The 18,789-nt window shown below is 45.5% G+C and overlaps 1 protein-coding gene across 3 annotated transcripts in view; it reads right to left on the bottom strand.

Annotated features, from left to right (window-relative positions):
- Positions 1-18,789, bottom strand: part of EGFL6 (EGF like domain multiple 6) — a 475,748-nt gene that overhangs the window by 334,652 nt on the left and 122,307 nt on the right. For all 3 annotated transcript variants that reach the window (XM_063953516.1, XM_063953515.1, XM_063953514.1), the window contains exons 5-6: positions 17,617-17,736; positions 2,653-2,787 (exon numbers count right to left, since the gene is read on the bottom strand). In XM_063953516.1, the coding sequence (XP_063809586.1) occupies positions 2,653-2,787; positions 17,617-17,736 (255 nt within the window). The remainder of the gene's footprint in view (positions 1-2,652; positions 2,788-17,616; positions 17,737-18,789) is intronic.

Here is an 18,789-nt window from a genome sequence, read left to right as displayed (position 1 = left end):
GCCTGGGAAAGAGATCTCGGGATCTCCCTGACAGATAAAGACTGGCAGACGATATTTCTCAAATCCCACAAAAGCTCAGTCTGCATACAAGTTAGGGAAACCCAATACAAGCTCATAATGAGATGGTACAGGCATCCCTCTCTCCTCCACTTCATGTACCCTGGAGTGACTGACAGATGCTGGAGATGTCTCGGCGCTACAGGCACCCTAATGCATATCTGGTGGGATTATCCCCTACTAAAACCATTCTGGAAGGATATTATATCCACTTCCCAAGATATACTTCATACACCCGTCCCCACAGACCCAGCATTCTGGCTACTCTCCCATTCCTCTATCTCACTGGCTCAACACAACACGTCGTTACTTCGGCACCTGTCTAACGCAGCGAGGGCGATCATCCCCACATTATGGAGATCACAACTCCCACCCACTAGGAAACTATGGTTTAACAGAATTAATCACTACATGAATATGGAAAACATTCTCCTGGTCTCCAGAGATAAACTAACGGAGTTTATGACCATGTGGATGCCCTGGATAGAGTATGTGTCCTCTAAGGACTACAAGGACTATGTCTATGCTGCCAAATGATCTCAACGCACAATTGATCGGACGAATAGTCTGCACCCCATCCCCTCCTCAACTCAATTGTCCCCCCTAGTTTGGTCACACTCTGTTTTCTCTCTACTATTCTTCTCATTTCTTCCCTCTCCTTTCTCTACAGTTTCTATACAATGCTATTTGAGATTGCAATTATAATATAGTACGGACAGAGGACGAAGGGATACCAGACGAATGTTATGTAAACACTTACTTACGCTAATGCCTATACTGACCCCCCAGCAATGGGGATGTTATGCCTCTCTACTTTTCAAGGCTATGATGTACTAGACCTTCGTTTGTGCCCTGATGACTTTCTCCCTCTTCTGTCAAAATGTGATGCAATCTTTATACTGCTATGTTGTACCTAAATAAAAACAGATTATACAAAAAAAATCTCACATAAGCCAAAATCATAAGCACACACAGTCCATATCTCAAGAAAAGTTAGTCAAAATCTGTGCTATCTGGGCTCCGGGGAGTTCAAGGGAAATCGCAAGTGAAAATCAGGCATAGCAAGGATCTCACCGTGTGTACACACCATAACATACCCTCTTGCCAGCCTGGGCAAATATGCTGCCTTTCAGTATACTTCCTCCTCAAATCAATCAATCAATCAATCAATCAATCAATCAATCAAATCCAGACACTGGAAAAGTAGCCAGTGATGTCACTTGTAGCTCTAGTCACCTTTATTGGAATTTAACACAGTACATTCCAATTGGCTGTTGGAATTCGCTCCAGGAAGAACAACTACATCCACCAGTGACAGCACAGGTTGCAGTAGACTCTAGCGCCCTAAGTAATGCTTGGATCATAGTAAAGGATGTGATAGGAATAATGGTTATGTGTCTGCAAGTTGGATGAATGAGTTCAGCATTGTTTACCAGTCACATGCAACCTGCACTGCTCACTGGCCAGAATGAGCCAGCATTGTATTTTCCCTAGGAATAGCGGATGTTTTTCTGATCTGTCACTGTATCCAAGCATAACGCAACTCAACTTGTTCTTATTTGCAAGACATCAGACAGGAACAGTGTGCAATGATTATTTTGTGGTGGATTATTAGATATATTAACATATCAAGGGCTCTAAGGGACAAAGGCTAAACATTATTTCCACTTCTACCTTTCCACAATTCTCCTTTGTTACACATCATTTTTGTGTCTGACAATTACTTTTTGGAAAACGACCCCTATTTCTCTGCCAGTGTCTTGTTCACTTGCTGGCTTACTGTGGCTGTCTTTCCTTATCTCTCCTTCCATAGATGATCAAAACAACACTCAAAGGCCTGTAAGTAATCTAGTGACATAAGGTACTTTATGCACATGGGAACTTAGTGCTCACATTTTGTATCTGATTCACATAGCAGGCAGGTTAATTTTTATTTGGTTTCATATCACACCAACATTCGTATGCTTAAAGTGTCTGTGTGCTTGAGGGTCCAGGCTAAACAGACAATACACACATATTATAGATTTGGGTGAGATTCAAATTATATATCACGCCCAATTTCCTTTCTAAAATGATCTCCGTTATCGTGCATATTGCGCCCATAGTAATCAGGTTTAGCTGTGTAAAGGGTTGGGTGCCTCCCTACTCTGGGGGTAGCGAGCTGAAATAATGATACAACATCCCTGAGGGCAGAAACAGAACGAGTGTGGAAAGGGGTGAAAAGAATTGAATCCCACCCAGAGAATGCTATTTCTGCTGGCACCGCAGTGGTCTGTAGTGCCAGCCTGGCATATACTACAGACATTTATAAACACAGTTGTAAAGGAAAAAACAGTTGCTGCCAATAACGTTTGATTCAATTTTCTAAACATCAGCACAATAATGAAATCTTATTACCTGCCAGGGACAACTCCATACGTTTCCTTTGTGCCACTTTTCCTAAGTTACCTTCCTGTATAAAGTGCCCAGTGTCAACAAATAGGGGCTGATGTGTACTACTTCTTAATGATCCTGGGAAATCCAGCAGGCACAGTGATACATTGACAAGCAAGTAAGTGAATGTTGGTATATTAAATTGTTAAGCAGTATTCTTACCTACACAGTCATATCTGCCATTCACGTATTTTAATTCATAGCCATGTTGACACTTGCAGTAGTAGCTTCCAAATGTATTCACACATCTCCGGTTGAAAGGACAGGTCACTTTTCCAGCAGCACATTCATCAATATCTATGAAGTATAGGTGTGTAAGAATGTAATACATGGATTATCTGTGGTAATTGTGCCTGGAATGCATATATACATTCCCAAATGTACTGCATTCATGGTGATGTCTGACAGTAATCTCACACATTTCATAACCAATCACATTTCGGTGCTCCAGAGGCGCTTTACCTGAGGCCATAATGTAAAACTGTAAAAAAGTTCTAAACAACATGTTCATAATAAACCTACCAGCAATAAACATTTGGAGTTACTTGGCAGTAATGAATGTCTCTTTTAGCTGGATAACAAAAGACCAATTAACTGGCTGAAATTAATGTGTTAAATTAGCTACCAACAACTTTAAATTATTTCCACATTGTTGCTGGGCTGGTGCATATAATATAAACAAGTCACAAGGAGTACTGTCTACATGGATCTCCGTGCACTAATATTACAATAATGAGTATAAAATGTGTCCTGGCCTTGGTTAGAATGTAATGTTTGTGCATATGAAATATTAATCAATAAATATTAACTTAGAAATTCATAGACTAAGGGGGTATCCAATTAGCTGCAATAAGGCGATACGCGTTCACGGGTAAAGTTATTGTACCTATCGCCCCCCAAAAATGCTTATAGCGGGTATGCATGCTCCTGTTTTTCAACCTATCCTATTAGAAAATTGCGTAAACGGGTGACCTGCAATGTGTTAACCAGCGAAAAGCTTTAGGTATAAAAGAAGTGCTCTCATTAAATTTGGGTTACATGAAAATGGGTATAAGTATATATTTGGGTCAATTAAAGACACTTTTAAAAGCCTTGCAAAAATTACCAGTTAGTCCAACCTGCAAGCCTAAAAACACTTGTCCCACTCAAAAAGGGTTCCGGTATAAAAGATAGACAGTGTCTAGTTAGACAGTCAATAGATAGACACCATATGTTAGACAGACATTAGGTCGACAGGGTCAAAAGGTCGACAGAGTCAAAATGTCGACATGAAAAAGGTCGACGGGGTCAAAAGGTCGACAGGGTCAAACGGTCGACATGAAAAAGGTAGACACCATGTTTTTTGCATTTTTGTGGTTTGTGTGGATAGTTTTGTCATCTGGGACCCCCAATTGTAGAAAGGCATACCCTCGCGGGGCTCGCTTCGCTCGCCACGCTTCGGGCACGGTGGCTCACTGCGCTCGCCACAAGGTTTATAACCAACTCTATGCCGACATGGATAGAGAAAGTATGAAATAGTCCAAAAACATGTTACATTAAAAAAAAAAAAATTGTCTATGTTTTTTTATGTCGACCATTTTCACGTCGTCCTTTTGACCATGCCGATCTTTTGAACTGTCGACCTTTGGTACTGTCTACATTTTTTCATGTCGACCTTTTGACCCTGTCGACCTAATGTCGGTCTAACATATGGTGTCTATCTATTGACTGTCTAACTAGACACTGTCTATCTATCAAACGGATACCCTCAAAAAGTACCCCCATATACCTGTCCCATACCGTGTACCCTAATTTCCATCACTCTGCACTTTTTCACCCCAAACCGGACAGCTTATAATTGACTATAATCTTATATAACTATTGTGACCGAGAGAGTTCACTTAACACCTCAATGCCATGTCATCCATTTATACTTGCAAAAAGGAAACATTACAATTTACATTAGATATTATCTAGTTTTCTCTAAATTCCATAAAATATAACCATTAACCTCTAACTTGTGATGCTGTAATTGGTTCATTTCACCATATATGGTGGCAATGCCCCTTCACTGCAACCTTTTGGAATCAGATTTAGATAAACTTATAGCTTTATTATTATTATTATTATAGGCACCATAGTGACATGGCATGCAATGTGAAAAATCTCACTTCAGCAGCAAAAATCAAATCTTAAAAAAAGACTTTGTTTTCTGTTGCTCTGCTTTGTGGTTTCTTAAACCATGGCTTGATACACTCCATATTTTCTATTCTTTCCATGTGTACACAAGGCATAACTGTTTAATGGGGATCATTCCAACCCAATCACACGCTGCAGTTGTTTGCAGCGCAGGCCGAAGGCCGTCGTTACTTAGCAATCGCCTCTGCCTGATTGACAGGCAGAGGTGGTCGTTGGGCAGGAGGGGGCGGCACGGTGGCGTTTGGTCGCCGTTTTCGGAGCGCGGTCCGGCCAATGCAGGCGTGGCCGGACCGTGAGGGGTACGGGCCACAGCGTGGCATCACACGCAGCTGCAACCTGGGGCAGCGACGAGTAATTTCCTGCCAGTCGCAGCAGCTGCGCTGGCCGGGAGTTATTCTTCGAGTACAAAAGCATCGGCGCTGTACAATGCTTTTGTACTTGTCCGTGGGGGGGGGAGGCAGCCTGACAAGTGGGGCCTGTGCCGGGCGCGCTGGGCGCCCCACCCCCCCACCCTCCCGCATGTCTGGGAAGATGATCGTCGCTGTGCTAAATATAGCACAGCTGCGATCAACTCGGAATGACCCCCAATATCTGGTGGTTTGAATGAATACAGTTTAATGTTCAGGTAGGCCTTTAGTAATTCTCGTGGCTAACAAGCCACACATAAAACTGGTAGGAACTATGCGATTAGGCAAAAACGCACCTGAGTAAATCTCCTGTCTCGCTCCTGTCTTATAAGTTCACTTTGTGCAGAGGTTTTAGCAAACAAACGTGTAGCCATCTGCAAAGTATGGCTCATTACACAGAATATAACTGAGATATTATTTCACTTCATTACACATTAAGGTAGCTTTTCTTTGTAAAGGGCCCTACTCATTTGACGATGCGCCGCCGAGGTGCCCAACGGCCGAAACGGCCGACGAGCGACCCGGTGGCGGGGGGGCAGTGACGGGGGGAGTGAAGTTTCTTCACTCCCCCCGTCACGCGGCTGCATTGAAGTGCAGGCAAATATGGACGAGATCGCCCATATTGGCCTGCATGCACAGCCGACGGGAGACCAGCGATGAACGAGCGCGGGGCCGCGCATCGTTCATCGCTGGAGTCTCCACACTGAAAGATATGAACGAGTTCTCGTTCATTTATGAACGAGATCGTTCATATCTTTCAGAAAATCGGCCAGTGTGTAGGGCCTATAAGTCATTGTATACCAGGAGTGTAGACCTAAATTGGTAATTGGTTAAACTTTCAAGTTACATCACTTTATCCAACAGGTGCATTTCCAGCAGGACTCGTAAATCCACAAAGTGCAGATTGCTTGTCAAAGGGCATAGCCAAAAATGTATATGTGGGGAATGGTTTCACTGTGAATTTGATAAATTAGATATAAACCTGTTTTGTAGTTTTCTTGGTCAATTGAAATAAAAGGTAGAATTTTGTGGAAAGCTAAAAATAAGAATTTACTCACCGGTAATTCTATTTCTCGTAGTCCGTAGTGGATGCTGGAAACTCCGTAAGGACCATGGGGATAGACGGGCTCCGCAGGAGACTGGGCACTCTAAAAGAAAGATTAGGTACTATCTGGTGTGCACTGGCTCCTCCCTCTATGCCCCTCCTCCAGACCTCAGTTAGGGAAACTGTGCCCGGAAGAGCTGACATTACAAGGAAAGGATTTGGAATCCAGGGTAAGACTCATACCAGCCACACCAATCACACCGTACAACTTGTGATAACCATACCCAGTTAACAGTATGAACAACAACTGAGCCTCATTCAACGGATGGCTCATAACAATAACCCTTTAGTTAAGCACTTGGGACGGGCGCCCAGCATCCACTACGGACTACGAGAAATAGAATTACCGGTGAGTAAATTCTTATTTTCTCTGACGTCCTAGTGGATGCTGGGAACTCCGTAAGGACCATGAAGATTATACCAAAGCTCCCAAACGGGCGGGAGAGTGCGGATGACTCTGCAGCACCGAATGAGCAAACTCCAGGTCCTCCTCAGCCAGGGTATCAAACTTGTAGAATTTAGCAAATGTGTTTGAACCCGACCAAGTAGCAGCTCGGCAAAGCTGTAAAGCCGAGACCCCTCGGGCAGCCGCCCAAGAAGAGCCCACCTTCCTTGTGGAATGGGCTTTTACTGATTTAGGATGCGGCAGTCCAGCCGCAGAATGTGCCAGCTGAATCGTGCTACAGATCCAGCGAGCAATAGTTTGCTTTGAAGCAGGAGCACCCAGCTTGTTGGGTGCATGCAGGATAAATAGCGAGTCAGTTTTCCCGACTCCAGCCGTCCTGGAAACATACATTTTCAAAGCCCGGACTACGTCCAGCAACTTGGAATCCTCCAAGTCCAGAGTAGCCGCAGGCACCACAATAGGTTGGTTCAAATGAAACGCTGATACCACCTTTGGGAGAAATTGGGGACGAGTCCTCAATTCTGCCCTGTCCATATGGAAGATCAGATATGGGCTTTTACATGACAAAGCCGCCAATTCTGACACACGCCTAGCTGAAGCTAAGGCCAACAGCATGACCACCTTCCACGTGAGATACTTTAGCTCCACGGTCTTAAGTGGCTCAAACCAGTGTGATTTCAGGAAATCCAACACAACGTTAAGATCCCAAGGTGCCACTGGAGGCACAAAAGGGGGCTGAATATGCAACACTCCCTTAACAAACGTCTGAACTTCAGGCAGTGAAGCCAGTTCTTTTTGAAAGAAAATAGATAGGGCCGAAATCTGGACCTTTATGGACCCCAATTTTAGGCCCATAGTCACCCCTGACTGTAGGAAGTGCAGAAATCGACCGAGCTGGAATTCCTCTGTTGGGGCCTTCCTGGCCTCACACCAAGCAACATATTTCCGCCATATGCGGTGATAATGCTTTGCTGTCACATCCTTCCTAGCTTTTATCAGCGTAGGAATCACTTCATCTGGAATGCCCTTTTCCGTTAGGATCCGGCGTTCAACCGCCATGCTGTCAAACGCAGCCGCGGTAAGTCTTGGAACAGACAGGGCCCCTGCTGTAACAGGTCCTGTTTGAGAGGCAGAGGCCATGGGTCCTCTGAGATCATTTCTTGTAGTTCTGGGTACCAAGTTCTTCTTTGCCAATCCGGAACGATGAGTATAGTTCTTACTCCTCTCTTTCTTACTATCCTCAGTACCTTGGGTATGAGAGGCAGAGGAGGGAACACATAAACCGACTGGTACACCCACGGTGTCACTAGTGCGTCCACAGCTATCGCCTGAGGGTCCCTTGACCTGGCGCAATATTTTTTTTTTTAGCTTTTTGTTGAGGCGGGACGCCATCATGTCCACCTGTGGCAGTTCCCAACGATTTACAATCTGTGTGAAGACTTCTTAATGAAGTCCCCACTCTCCCGGGTGGAGGTCGTGCCTGCTGAGGAAGTCTGCTTCCCAGTTGTCCACTCCCGGAATGAACATTGCTGACAGTGCTAGCACGTGATTCTCCACCCATCGAAGAATCCTTGTGGCTTCTGCCATTGCCATCCTGCTTCTTGTGCCGCCCTGGCGGTTTACATGGGCGACCGCCGTGATGTTGTCTGACTGAATCAGTACTGGTTGGTTTTGAAGCAGGGGCTCTGCTTGACTCAGGGCATTGTAAATGGCCCTTAGTTCCAGTATATTTATGTGTAGTGAAGTCTCCAGACTTGACCACTGTCCTTGGAAGTTTCTTCCCTGAGTGACTGCCCCCCATCCTCGGAGGCTTGCATCCGTGGTCACCAGGACCCAGTCCTGTATGCCAAACCTGCGGCCCTCGTGAAGATGAGCACTCTGCAGCCACCACAGCAGAGACACCCTGGCCCTTGGGGACAGGGTGATCAACCGATGCATCTGAAGATGCGATCCGGACCATTTGTCCAACAGATCCCACTGAAAGATCCTTGCATGGAACCTGTCGAAGGGAATTGCTTCGTAAGAAGCCACCATCTTTCCCAGGACTCGCGTGCAGTGATGCACCGACACCTGTTTTGGTTTCAGGAGGTCCCTGACCAGAGATGACAATTCCTGGGCCTTCTCCACCGGGAGAAACACCCTCTTCTGTTCTGTGTCCAGAATCATTCCCAGGAAAAGCAGACGCGTCGTAGGAATCAGCTGCGACTTTGGGATATTCAGAATCCAGCCGTGCTGTTGCAACACTTCCTGAGAGAGTGCTACGCTGACCAACAACTGCTCTTTGGACCTCGCCTTTATGAGGAGATCGACCAAGTACGGGATAATTATAACTCCCTTCTTTCGAAGGAGTATCATAATTTCGGCCATTACCTTGGTAAATATTCTCGGTGCCGTGTAGAGACCAAACGGCAACGTCTGGAATTGGTAATGACAGTCCTGTACCACGAACCTGAGGTACTCCTGGTGAGGTGGGTAAATGGGGACATGCAAGTAAGCATCCTTGATGTCCAGCGACACCATAAAATCCCCCTCTTCCAGGCTTCCAATAACCGCCCTGAGCGATTCCATTTTGAACTTGAACTTCTTTATATAAGTGTTCAAGGATTTTAAATTCAGAATGGGTCTCACCGAACCGTCCGGTTTCGGTACCACAAACATTGTGGAATAGTAACCCCTTCCCTGTTGAAGGAGGGGGACCTTGATTATCACCTGCTGGAGGTACAGCTTGTGAATTGCCGCCAGTACTACCTCCCTTTCCCTGGGAGCAGCTGGCAAGGCTGACTTGAGGTAACGGCGGGGAGTCGCCTCGAACTCCAGCTTGTATCCCTAAGATACAATTTGTACAGCCCAGAGATCCACTTGTGAGCGAACCCACTGGTTGCTGAAGTTTCGGAGACGCGCCCCCACCGCACCTGGCTCCGCCTGTGGAGCCCCAACGTCATGCGGTGGACTTAGTGGAAGCAGGGGAGGATTTTTGTTCCTGGGAACTGGCTGCCTGGTGCAGCTTCTTTCCTCTACCCCTGCCTCTGGCCAGAAAGGATGCGCCTCTGACCTGCTTGCCTCTCTGAGGCCGAAAGGACTGCATTTGATAATACGGTGCTTTCTTAGGCTGTGAGGGAACCTGAGGTAAAAAAGTCGACTTCCTAGCTGTTGCTGTGGATACGAGGTCCGAGAGACCGTCCCCAAACAATTCCTCACCCTTAAAAGGCAAAACCTCCATGTGTTTTTTAGAATCAGCATCACCTGTCCACTGCCGAGTCCATAATACTCTCCTGGCAGAAATGGACATTGCATTAATTCTAGATGCCAGCAGGCAAATATCCCGCTGGGCATCCCGCATATATAAGACAACGTCTTTTATATGTTCAAGGGTTAGCAAAATAGTATCCCTGTCGAGGGAATCAATGTTGTCTGACAGGGTATCAGTCCATGCTGCTGCAGCGCTACACATCCAGGCTGAAGCAATAGCAGATTTCAGTAGAGTATCCGAGTGTGTATACACAGACTTCAGGATAGCTTCCTGCTTTCTATCCGCAGGCTCCTTTAGGGCGGCCGTATCCTGAAACGGCAGTGCCACCCTTTTAGATAAGCGTGTGAGCGCCTTGTCCACCCTAGGGGATGTTTCCCAACGTAACCTATCCGTTGGCGGGAAAGGGTACGCCATCAGTAACCTCTTAGAAATCACTAGTTTCTTATCAGGGGAACTCCACGCTTCTTCACACAATTCATTTAACTCATCAGATGGGGGAAAAGTCACTGGCTGCTTTTTCTCCCCAAACATAATACCCCTCTTGGTGGTAACCGGGTTAACGTCAGAAATGTGCAATACATCTTTCTTTGCAGTAATCATGCATCGGATGGCTTTTGTAGACTGTACATTAGTTTCATCCTCATCTACACTGGAGTCAGACTCCGTGTCGACATCTGTGTCTACCATCTGAGCCAGAGGGCGTTTATGAGCCCCTGACGGCCTCTGAGTCGCCTGGGCAGGCGCGGGCTGAGACCCCGGCTGTCCCAAGGCTGCTGCGTCATCGAACCTTTTATGTAAGGAGTTGACACTGTCGGTTAAGACCTTCCACATATCCATCCAATCAGGTGTCGGCCCCGTTGGGTGCGACACCACACTTATCTGCCCCTGCTCCGCCTCCACGTAACCCTCCTCATCAAACATGTTGAAAGGATTGCCCCTATATTCTTTAACCCTCGATGTGATGGCCTCTCAGACGTCTGTGAGTGTAAACCTTTAGCCACAAGGAACATGCACAACACAAGCAGTAAAGATTCACACTGTTTATTGTTCGTTTAACAAAAGTATATAAAAGAAAGGATTTAGGGCGTGTATATCCCAAGTCAATAACTAATTGGACAGAACACAAAAAGGGGCTAACATAACATGATTGGCTAGGAACTGCCGCAGTGGAAGGATATGCATATATGGGCAAGTTTGTATTTCAAATAGGGAGGTTGTTCACACGGTATAAAAAAGATAAGAGACAAGGACAGTAGCAAGGAATGTGCTGGAACATTAAGTTCTATAACACAAGCAATTCTATGACATTGAAGCAGAGACGAGCTTTAACCCTTTCAATCCCCTCTTAGAATCATTATTGTTATACTATATGATTCTTGCAAAGCTTACGTCTTTCTGCACACCAATGGCGCAATTTTTAGCCTGAGCGGGAGTTGCAGTAATTGTTGGGCATTTTAAGAAGGGTTAATCGTTGAGTTAATGATGTTCCGTGTTTACCCTTTTCATCTAAGGCTTCAGCGGGCTTATAGCCCCATGGGGTACCTGTGTTCAAGGCAGCCGCGGACCATGAGCTGCAATCATTTCCCCAGTTATGGCCTGTAACGCAAATATAGGGTACCTCGGGGCTTAGGTTGTCTGTCTTGTCAGCGCGGATCTGGTAGTCAACAGACTTTTGGACAGCAGCTAGTTGGGGGAATTGGAAATAATCTAGTATGTAGGTTGCGCTGTATGTGGTGGAAGAGTTATACCATAGTGTCAGTTTCCCTTATTCTGAGTTATATCAACCTCAGTCATTGAGAGGGGAAAAATGGGCCAGTAGGGCTATCAAGATAGTCCCCAGGGTAAAGATAGGGGGCAGGTTCTTCATCGTTTTCTGTTCTTCTGTCTTCGCTAGGTGGGAGGTCAGGGCTGTCTGCCCCGGTTCGTACCTCACTGGAATCACTTGCTTCCCTCTCTAGGTCTGGTCTAGGAACCTTTTTTACTCGGGATGCATGGATCCAGGTAGGACTTTCCTCTGTCAGGACTGCTGTTCGGGTAACTGCTACGACCTCTGTCTCTGGACCATAGGTGAAGTCTCCTGGGCTCTTGTTCCTGGGGAGCACCTTCACCACGACTCTGTCTCCGACTTTAAAGGGGTGTGTAGGTTCCTGTGGATTCAAAGGGTTTTTACAAACAACCTCATGTTCAATTTCATTCAGTTTTGTTATCAGGGACCTGACATACTCTTCTCTGATGAGTTCTAGATCTCCTTCCTGTATTACTAGTGGTTTCTTAGCCCAGGGTGTGGGGAAGGGTCTACCCATTAGTATTTCAAAGGGTTCAAAGGGTGAGTATCCTAGAGTTTTCTGTGGGGTCATTCTGATTTCTGCTAGGATAATGGGAAGGACCTGCTTCCACTTGTGGAAGGTACCTCCTGTGGCCTTCCTTAGTTTGTCTTTGAGGGTCCTATTCATTCTTCCTACGACCCCTGAACTCTGCAGGTGGTACCGAGCTTTTACTAAGGCCTGTGTGATTTTGGCTGTAAAGGCTGAGCCTTTATCACTATTTATTTGCAGGGGGCACCCCCATCTAGGGATGATTTTCTGTGTTAGGATTCTTGCTACTGTCTTGGCATCCTCTGACTTAGTTAGGAATACTTCTGGCCAGCGGGAGAACATATCTACAATGACCAGGGCATATTCTTGTTTACCTGTACCAGGGATATGGGTAAAATCAATTTGTAAGTGTGTAAAAGGGGTGGTGGGGTATTCAAGATGCTGGTGTTTAGCTTTATTAGGGTTGTTAGGGTTGTTCCTGAGGCAAGTGATGCATCTGCTAACATACTGGTCCACAAGTGATTTGGCATTTGTAACATAAAAATCATTGGTTAGTAGGAGGAGTGTTGTGGCTTCACCACGGTGACCAACACCACGGCACTGGGCAACGAGCAAAGGGGCACTGGACTGGGGTATACAGGGTTTCCCCTCTTTGCAGATTAATCCTGATTTAGGATTTTTTCTGCAGAATTGGGTAAGTCCAGTCGGAGAGATCAGTATTAGTCGCAGCAGCTTGAAGTTGAGTGAGCAGATGGACGTTGTCAAGGGAGGGACATGCTCTAGTGAGTGCAATGAGTTCTGCAGCTTGCGCGGACTGATAAGGTATTGGCAGGGTTTCCAACACAGTGTCAGGGAGGGTGACAATGGCATAGCCAGCCTGGTATGTATTGTCATTGGGCCTACTACAGGAGCCGTCAACAAAAACTATGTCTGCGCCTGGTATGGGAACGGGAGACATGTCAAGTCTGGGAGAAGTTTCAGCTTCAATGGAAGCAGCACAGTCATGTAGGTCGGGTGGTTCATCCTCGGGACCTTTCAAGCCTAAAAGGGCATTGAGAATGGGTGCAGGGCCAGAAGAACTAGCAGTGTACTTAATGGTAAGGGTAGGGTTACTCAAAAGGAGTACTTCATATCCACTAAGGCGTTGTGCTGACATGTGCTGTGTGTGTAAGCCTTTAAGTATTGCCAGGACATCATGTGTGGTGTGGAGTACTGTGATGTGGCCTAAAGTGAGGGTAGTGGCCATTTCTGCAACCATTGCACAGGCTGCCAAAGCCCTGAGGCAGGCAGGCATACCTTGCACAGACACTGGCATGACTTTGGAAAAAAAATGCCACGGGGCGCAACTTCCCTCCATGAAACTGTGTGAGCACCCCCGCCATGGTTTTACAATTGTCCCTTGCATATAGATGGAAAGGTAGTACATAATTGGGGAGGCCAAGTGCCGGACTTTTCATCAACATACATTTTAAACTTTCATATGCAGTTAACATTTCTTGTGACCATTGTACAGTTTTAGGTTTGTCCTTCAGTGTGGCTTGTCTCAAAATGTTATCATAATAAGAGCAATCAGAAATCCACTGTCTGCAGTAATTTACCATACCCAGGAAGGACAGTAGTTCCTTCTGGGTAGTTGGGGTGACCAGGCCCAATACAGACTGTATGCGTTGTGGACTGATTTTCCTCTCTCCCTGAGTGAGCACAAAACCTAAGTAATCAACATGCTTTTTACACCATTGCATTTTTGTTTTGGACACCTTGTGTCCACATTCACAAAGCCAGTTTAGTAATGAAACACCATCCTCTCGGCAGGCCTCCCCAGTTTGACTACAGAGCAGCAGATCATCTGCATACTGTAGCAGGACTGAACCATGGTGAGGTTGCCAGGGCCCCAATGTGGCCTGGAGACAACAGGTGCGTCAATAATCTGCACCAGGTAAGTTGTTTACCCTCAAAAGAAAAGGCAAAAAGTAATTGTGTCTGTGAATCTACAGGTATGCTGAAAAAGGCATTCTTCAAATCAATTACAGAGAAGAACGCAGCATCTGCAGGGATTGCAGAAATGAGTGAGTTTACATCTGGGACAATTGGTGCAATTGGGACAATTAACTGATTGATAGCTCTGAGATCCTGTACAAATCTTATACTGCCATCAGCTTTGGCAACAGGGTTCACAGGAGTACAGTATGTCTGAGAATACCCTGTTGTAAGAATTGCTGTATCATGGGGCGGAGACCTTCTATCTTTTCTGGTGAGAGGGGATACTGCATAGGTCAGAACACAAAACACTGGTTGTTGCACCGCTGTCCACTAAAAAGGGAATTTTACTTCCATTTATAATAAGTGGCAGCAGAGGTGAATCTTTACTATGACGGGTGAGTTGAATAAAGGCTGGGATACCCTCCTCCGGGCCCCGTCAGTGCGCGGGGTCTTTGGAATCTTCCCTGACTGCGGGGTTGGTTCTGTCTGTCAAAGCGTCTGGAGTTCTGATAGTTATGAGTGAGTGCAGGTTTCTTTACATCAAAACACCCTGCAGCCTCTTTCTCATATAGATGTTTTTTTTCAAAATCTATCGTACTATCAGAAGTCCAGGAAGAGACGTTAGACGTCTTGCTTAACAGAAACTATGACAGAAGGTAGAAGGTTGTTAATGAAGGTGGAAATGAGTAAGCTTTCTGAGTTAAGCAAAGGTAAGCCAGCGTCATCTGTCCAGCAGTCCTTAAACCTTTTCCAAAACTCAGTAACAGACTCCGAAGGTTTCTGTTTACAAGCTACAGCGACAGGCAAAAAAGCACAGGCAAAGGAGCACGGGTTTTAAAGACTTCCTTCATATGTGTATCGCTGCGTCCTTTGCAAGCTTTGCGCAAATAAGATATACAGCCATCGAGGGTAATAGTGGGCTTGGGACAGTGTTTTACTATTATCTAAACTCTGGGTTACTGGTGCGTTAGGGACAGAGCTAGTGGACGCATTTTCTAGCAGTGGAGCTGGAGGCGATCCCATCTGGTGTGAAAGGGTTACTGCTGCCAAGAGATCTGTGTCCTCAAGCGCAGGATACATTGGAATGCAAGGGGGAGGCGAGAGGGATTTCAAAGACTTACAGTTTCTCACTTCTTCGCTTCTGTGCTGTTGGGAACTGACATTTTTAATCCTCCATATAGAAAGGGTAATTACTGCCTTCCCGTAGGAATGGGTCCTGTCCTGCTTTCTCTGTCCATCCCGCTAAATTATCCACCCATGGGTTAACTAAGTAATACTCTGAGGTAGAGTTGCGGGCGACATACATCTTGCATGTCTCACCAGGGAGGGGCGGGGGATATGTAGTTTTTTTTACTCTGACTAGAGCCCATTGTCAGACAGTAATATAAATCAACAGTACAACTTTAAAAGAAAATATCTAAAATTTACAACACTCTACTATACATGCATCAGCTAACCAGTTAATTAGTCATTGACAATATCACAATATTATCTGTATAGTGAGAACATGAAATCTTTTGACGTGTACGATACTTACCATTCGTACAAGATGTCAGAAAAATACAGCGTTTTAAACAGGAAGCAGGAAAAGTGTTTGAGTAAAGATATCTGGCAGACGAAAACTTACCAGCCGTCTGATCAAATATAAGAACTTATCTCACTACAAACATACAAGAATATATAGACGATCAAATCGAGGTATTCTCTACGTTACGTATAGACTCCCAGGTCTATTTTAAGTATCCCAGATACTAACGTCACGTTATGTATAGACTCCCAGGTCTATTTTAAGTATCCCAGATACTAACGTCTTTGGAGAATTGCGCTTGGACCCCTGGTCCCTTCTCAGACGTATCTTTAAGTCCCAGACATTAAAGATGTTTGGTCACGTGTTCCCAGAACACTGACACGGATTCAGCTTCAGTGTATGACCGCAATCCCGTATGGCAAAGACAGACAATAAATTCTCTATCTTACCATCCAGGGACGATCACTGAATCGCGGACGGAGCCCCCACTTGAAAGGATTGCCCCTATATTCTTTAACCCTCGATGTGATGGCCTCTCAGACGTCTGTGAGTGTAAACCTTTAGCCACAAGGAACATGCACAACACAAGCAGTAAAGATTCACACTGTTTATTGTTCGTTTAACAAAAGTATATAAAAGAAAGGATTTAGGGCGTGTATATCCCAAGTCAATAACTAATTGGACAGAACACAAAAAGGGGCTAACATAACATGATTGGCTAGGAACTGCCGCAGTGGAAGGATATGCATATATGGGCAAGTTTGTATTTCAAATAGGGAGGTTGTTCACACGGTATAAAAAAGATAAGAGACAAGGACAGTAGCAAGGAATGTGCTGGAACATTAAGTTCTATAACACAAGCAATTCTATGACATTGAAGCAGAGACGAGCTTTAACCCTTTCACATGTCGACACAGCCGTACCGACACACCGCACACACACAGGGAATGCTCAGACTGAGGACAGGACACCACAAAGTCCTTTGGGGAGACAGAGAGAGAGTATGCCAGCACACACCACAGCGCTATATAACACAGGGATTTACACTATACAAAGTGATTTACCCAATAGCTGCTTATATCTTATTTGCGCCTAAATTTTTGTGCCCCCCCCTCTCTTTTTTACCCTTCTTGTATCAGGATACTGCAGGGGAGAGCCTGGGGAGCTGCTTCCAGCAGAGCTGTGAAGGGAAAATGGCGCTGGTGTGCTGAGGAAGAAGGCCCCGCCCCCTCAGCGGCGGGCTTCTGTCCCACGTTTTGTGTACTTTAATGGTGGGGGTTTTTACACATATACAGTGCTAGACTGTATATGTGTATTTTTGGTGCCAAAAGGTATTTAAAATTGCTGCCCAGGGCGCCCCCCCCCCAGCGCCCTGCACCCTACAGTGACCGGAGTGTGTGGTGTGCAGTGGGAGCAATGGCGCACAGCTGCGGTGCTGTGCGCTACCTTAATGAAGACAGGAGTCTTCAGCCGCCGATTTCATCGTTCTCTTCTGTCTTCTGGCTCTGCAAGGGGGACGGCGGCGCGGCTCCGGGAACGGACGATCGAGGTCAGGCCCTGTGTTCGAACCCTCTGGAGCTAATGGTGTCCAGAAGCCTAAGAAGCACAAGCTAGCTGCAAGCAGGTAGGTTTGCTTCTCTCCCCTCAGTCCTACGTAGCAGTGAGTCTGTTGCCAGCAGATCTCACTGAAAACAAAAAACCTAACAAATACTTTCTTTTCTAGCAAGTTTAGGAGAGCCCACTAGGAGCACCCAGCTCTGGCCGGGCACAGATTCTAACTGAGGTCTGGAGGAGGGGCATAGAGGGAGGAGCCAGTGCACACCAGATAGTACCTAATCTTTCTTTTAGAGTGCCCAGTCTCCTGCGGAGCCCGTCTATCCCCATGGTCCTTACGGAGTTCCCAGCATCCACTAGGACGTCAGAGAAAAGCCTAAACATACTGCAAATCTGAACACACCTATGCAGTTTCTTCCATCCGGCCCCAGCTGCAGTCCACTTGATGGGCATAAACATCGCACCTCCCCTTTGACTTCTTCACAGCCATACTGGCAGTTTGCCATTGCACAGGTCCTGGAGTCTGAGAAGATTAATGACACAAGGTTTAAATTCTGTTACTTCTAGCGTTTCCTCTAATGTCATCTCTACAGCCACAGACAGTACACAGGAATACAGAAGAATATCAGTAACCCTTTGCAAACCATTGAATTAGGAAGTTTTATTTTGAAGTCAAAATGAATCAACCAGCAACTTTTTGTTCCAGGGAGCTATTATTAAAAAGACACTGATACCCCTTTCACACCGCAGTTATAACCCGGTAACTTGCCATTTTTTAAGCCTTCCAAAACGGTTCTAGCTGCGGTGTGAAAGGGCCACTTTGAATTTACTGGTTACAGATTACTGGTATTTTAAAACGGTTAAAAAGCAGGGTCCTACACGGTTCAGACCCGTTTCATTGTGCAATGTGAAAGGCTCAGAAACAGTATTTCCAAACCACAGAAGGTGATAGGCCGTCTCCATGAGTGATGTCACCAGGCAGAAGCAGGAAATAAACTGGTGGAAACACATGAGAGTGAAGAAGCATTTTATTATACAGAATACAGTTTAAAATGGCAAATTGGAGTGATGAGGAGGTTAGGGAGCTGCTTAGGATGAGAGGGGATAAAGAAATTGCTAGACAAATCACTGGGACAGTGAAGGATGCAGTAATCTACAAAAACATGGTAAAGATGCTTGAAGCTGCTGGGTTCCATCGTACGACTAGCCAAATTATTAATAATTAATTATTAATAATGTGTGGGCCAGAAAAGTCCATTTAAAATGACAACCACTGTTTTCTATGGGAGAAACGGGTTCAGTGTGAAAGGTACCAAAATGGTAATGAAACAGTAATATACCAGTTACAACTTGCGATGTGAAGGGGGTTTAACTGCTCAGACCCGTTTTAAGAACCGTTTAAAGAACCGTTTCAAAAGCAGGGTTTGCGATGTGAAAGCGGTATTATTATTGTGGTGATAGGTTTAATTTTTTATTGCCGCTTAATTTGGTGATGAAAAAATAATTTTCATTGCGATTTATCAATGTTTTAGAGAGCCATGGAGCCCACACTGTTCTACTGAGTATGCGTGGTAGC

The sequence above is a fragment of the Pseudophryne corroboree genome, chromosome 2 (genome assembly GCF_028390025.1).
Source record: "Pseudophryne corroboree isolate aPseCor3 chromosome 2, aPseCor3.hap2, whole genome shotgun sequence".
In the NCBI taxonomy this organism is placed as follows: Eukaryota; Metazoa; Chordata; class Amphibia; order Anura; family Myobatrachidae; genus Pseudophryne; species Pseudophryne corroboree.
This window is presented reverse-complemented; position numbering and strand designations above follow the sequence as displayed.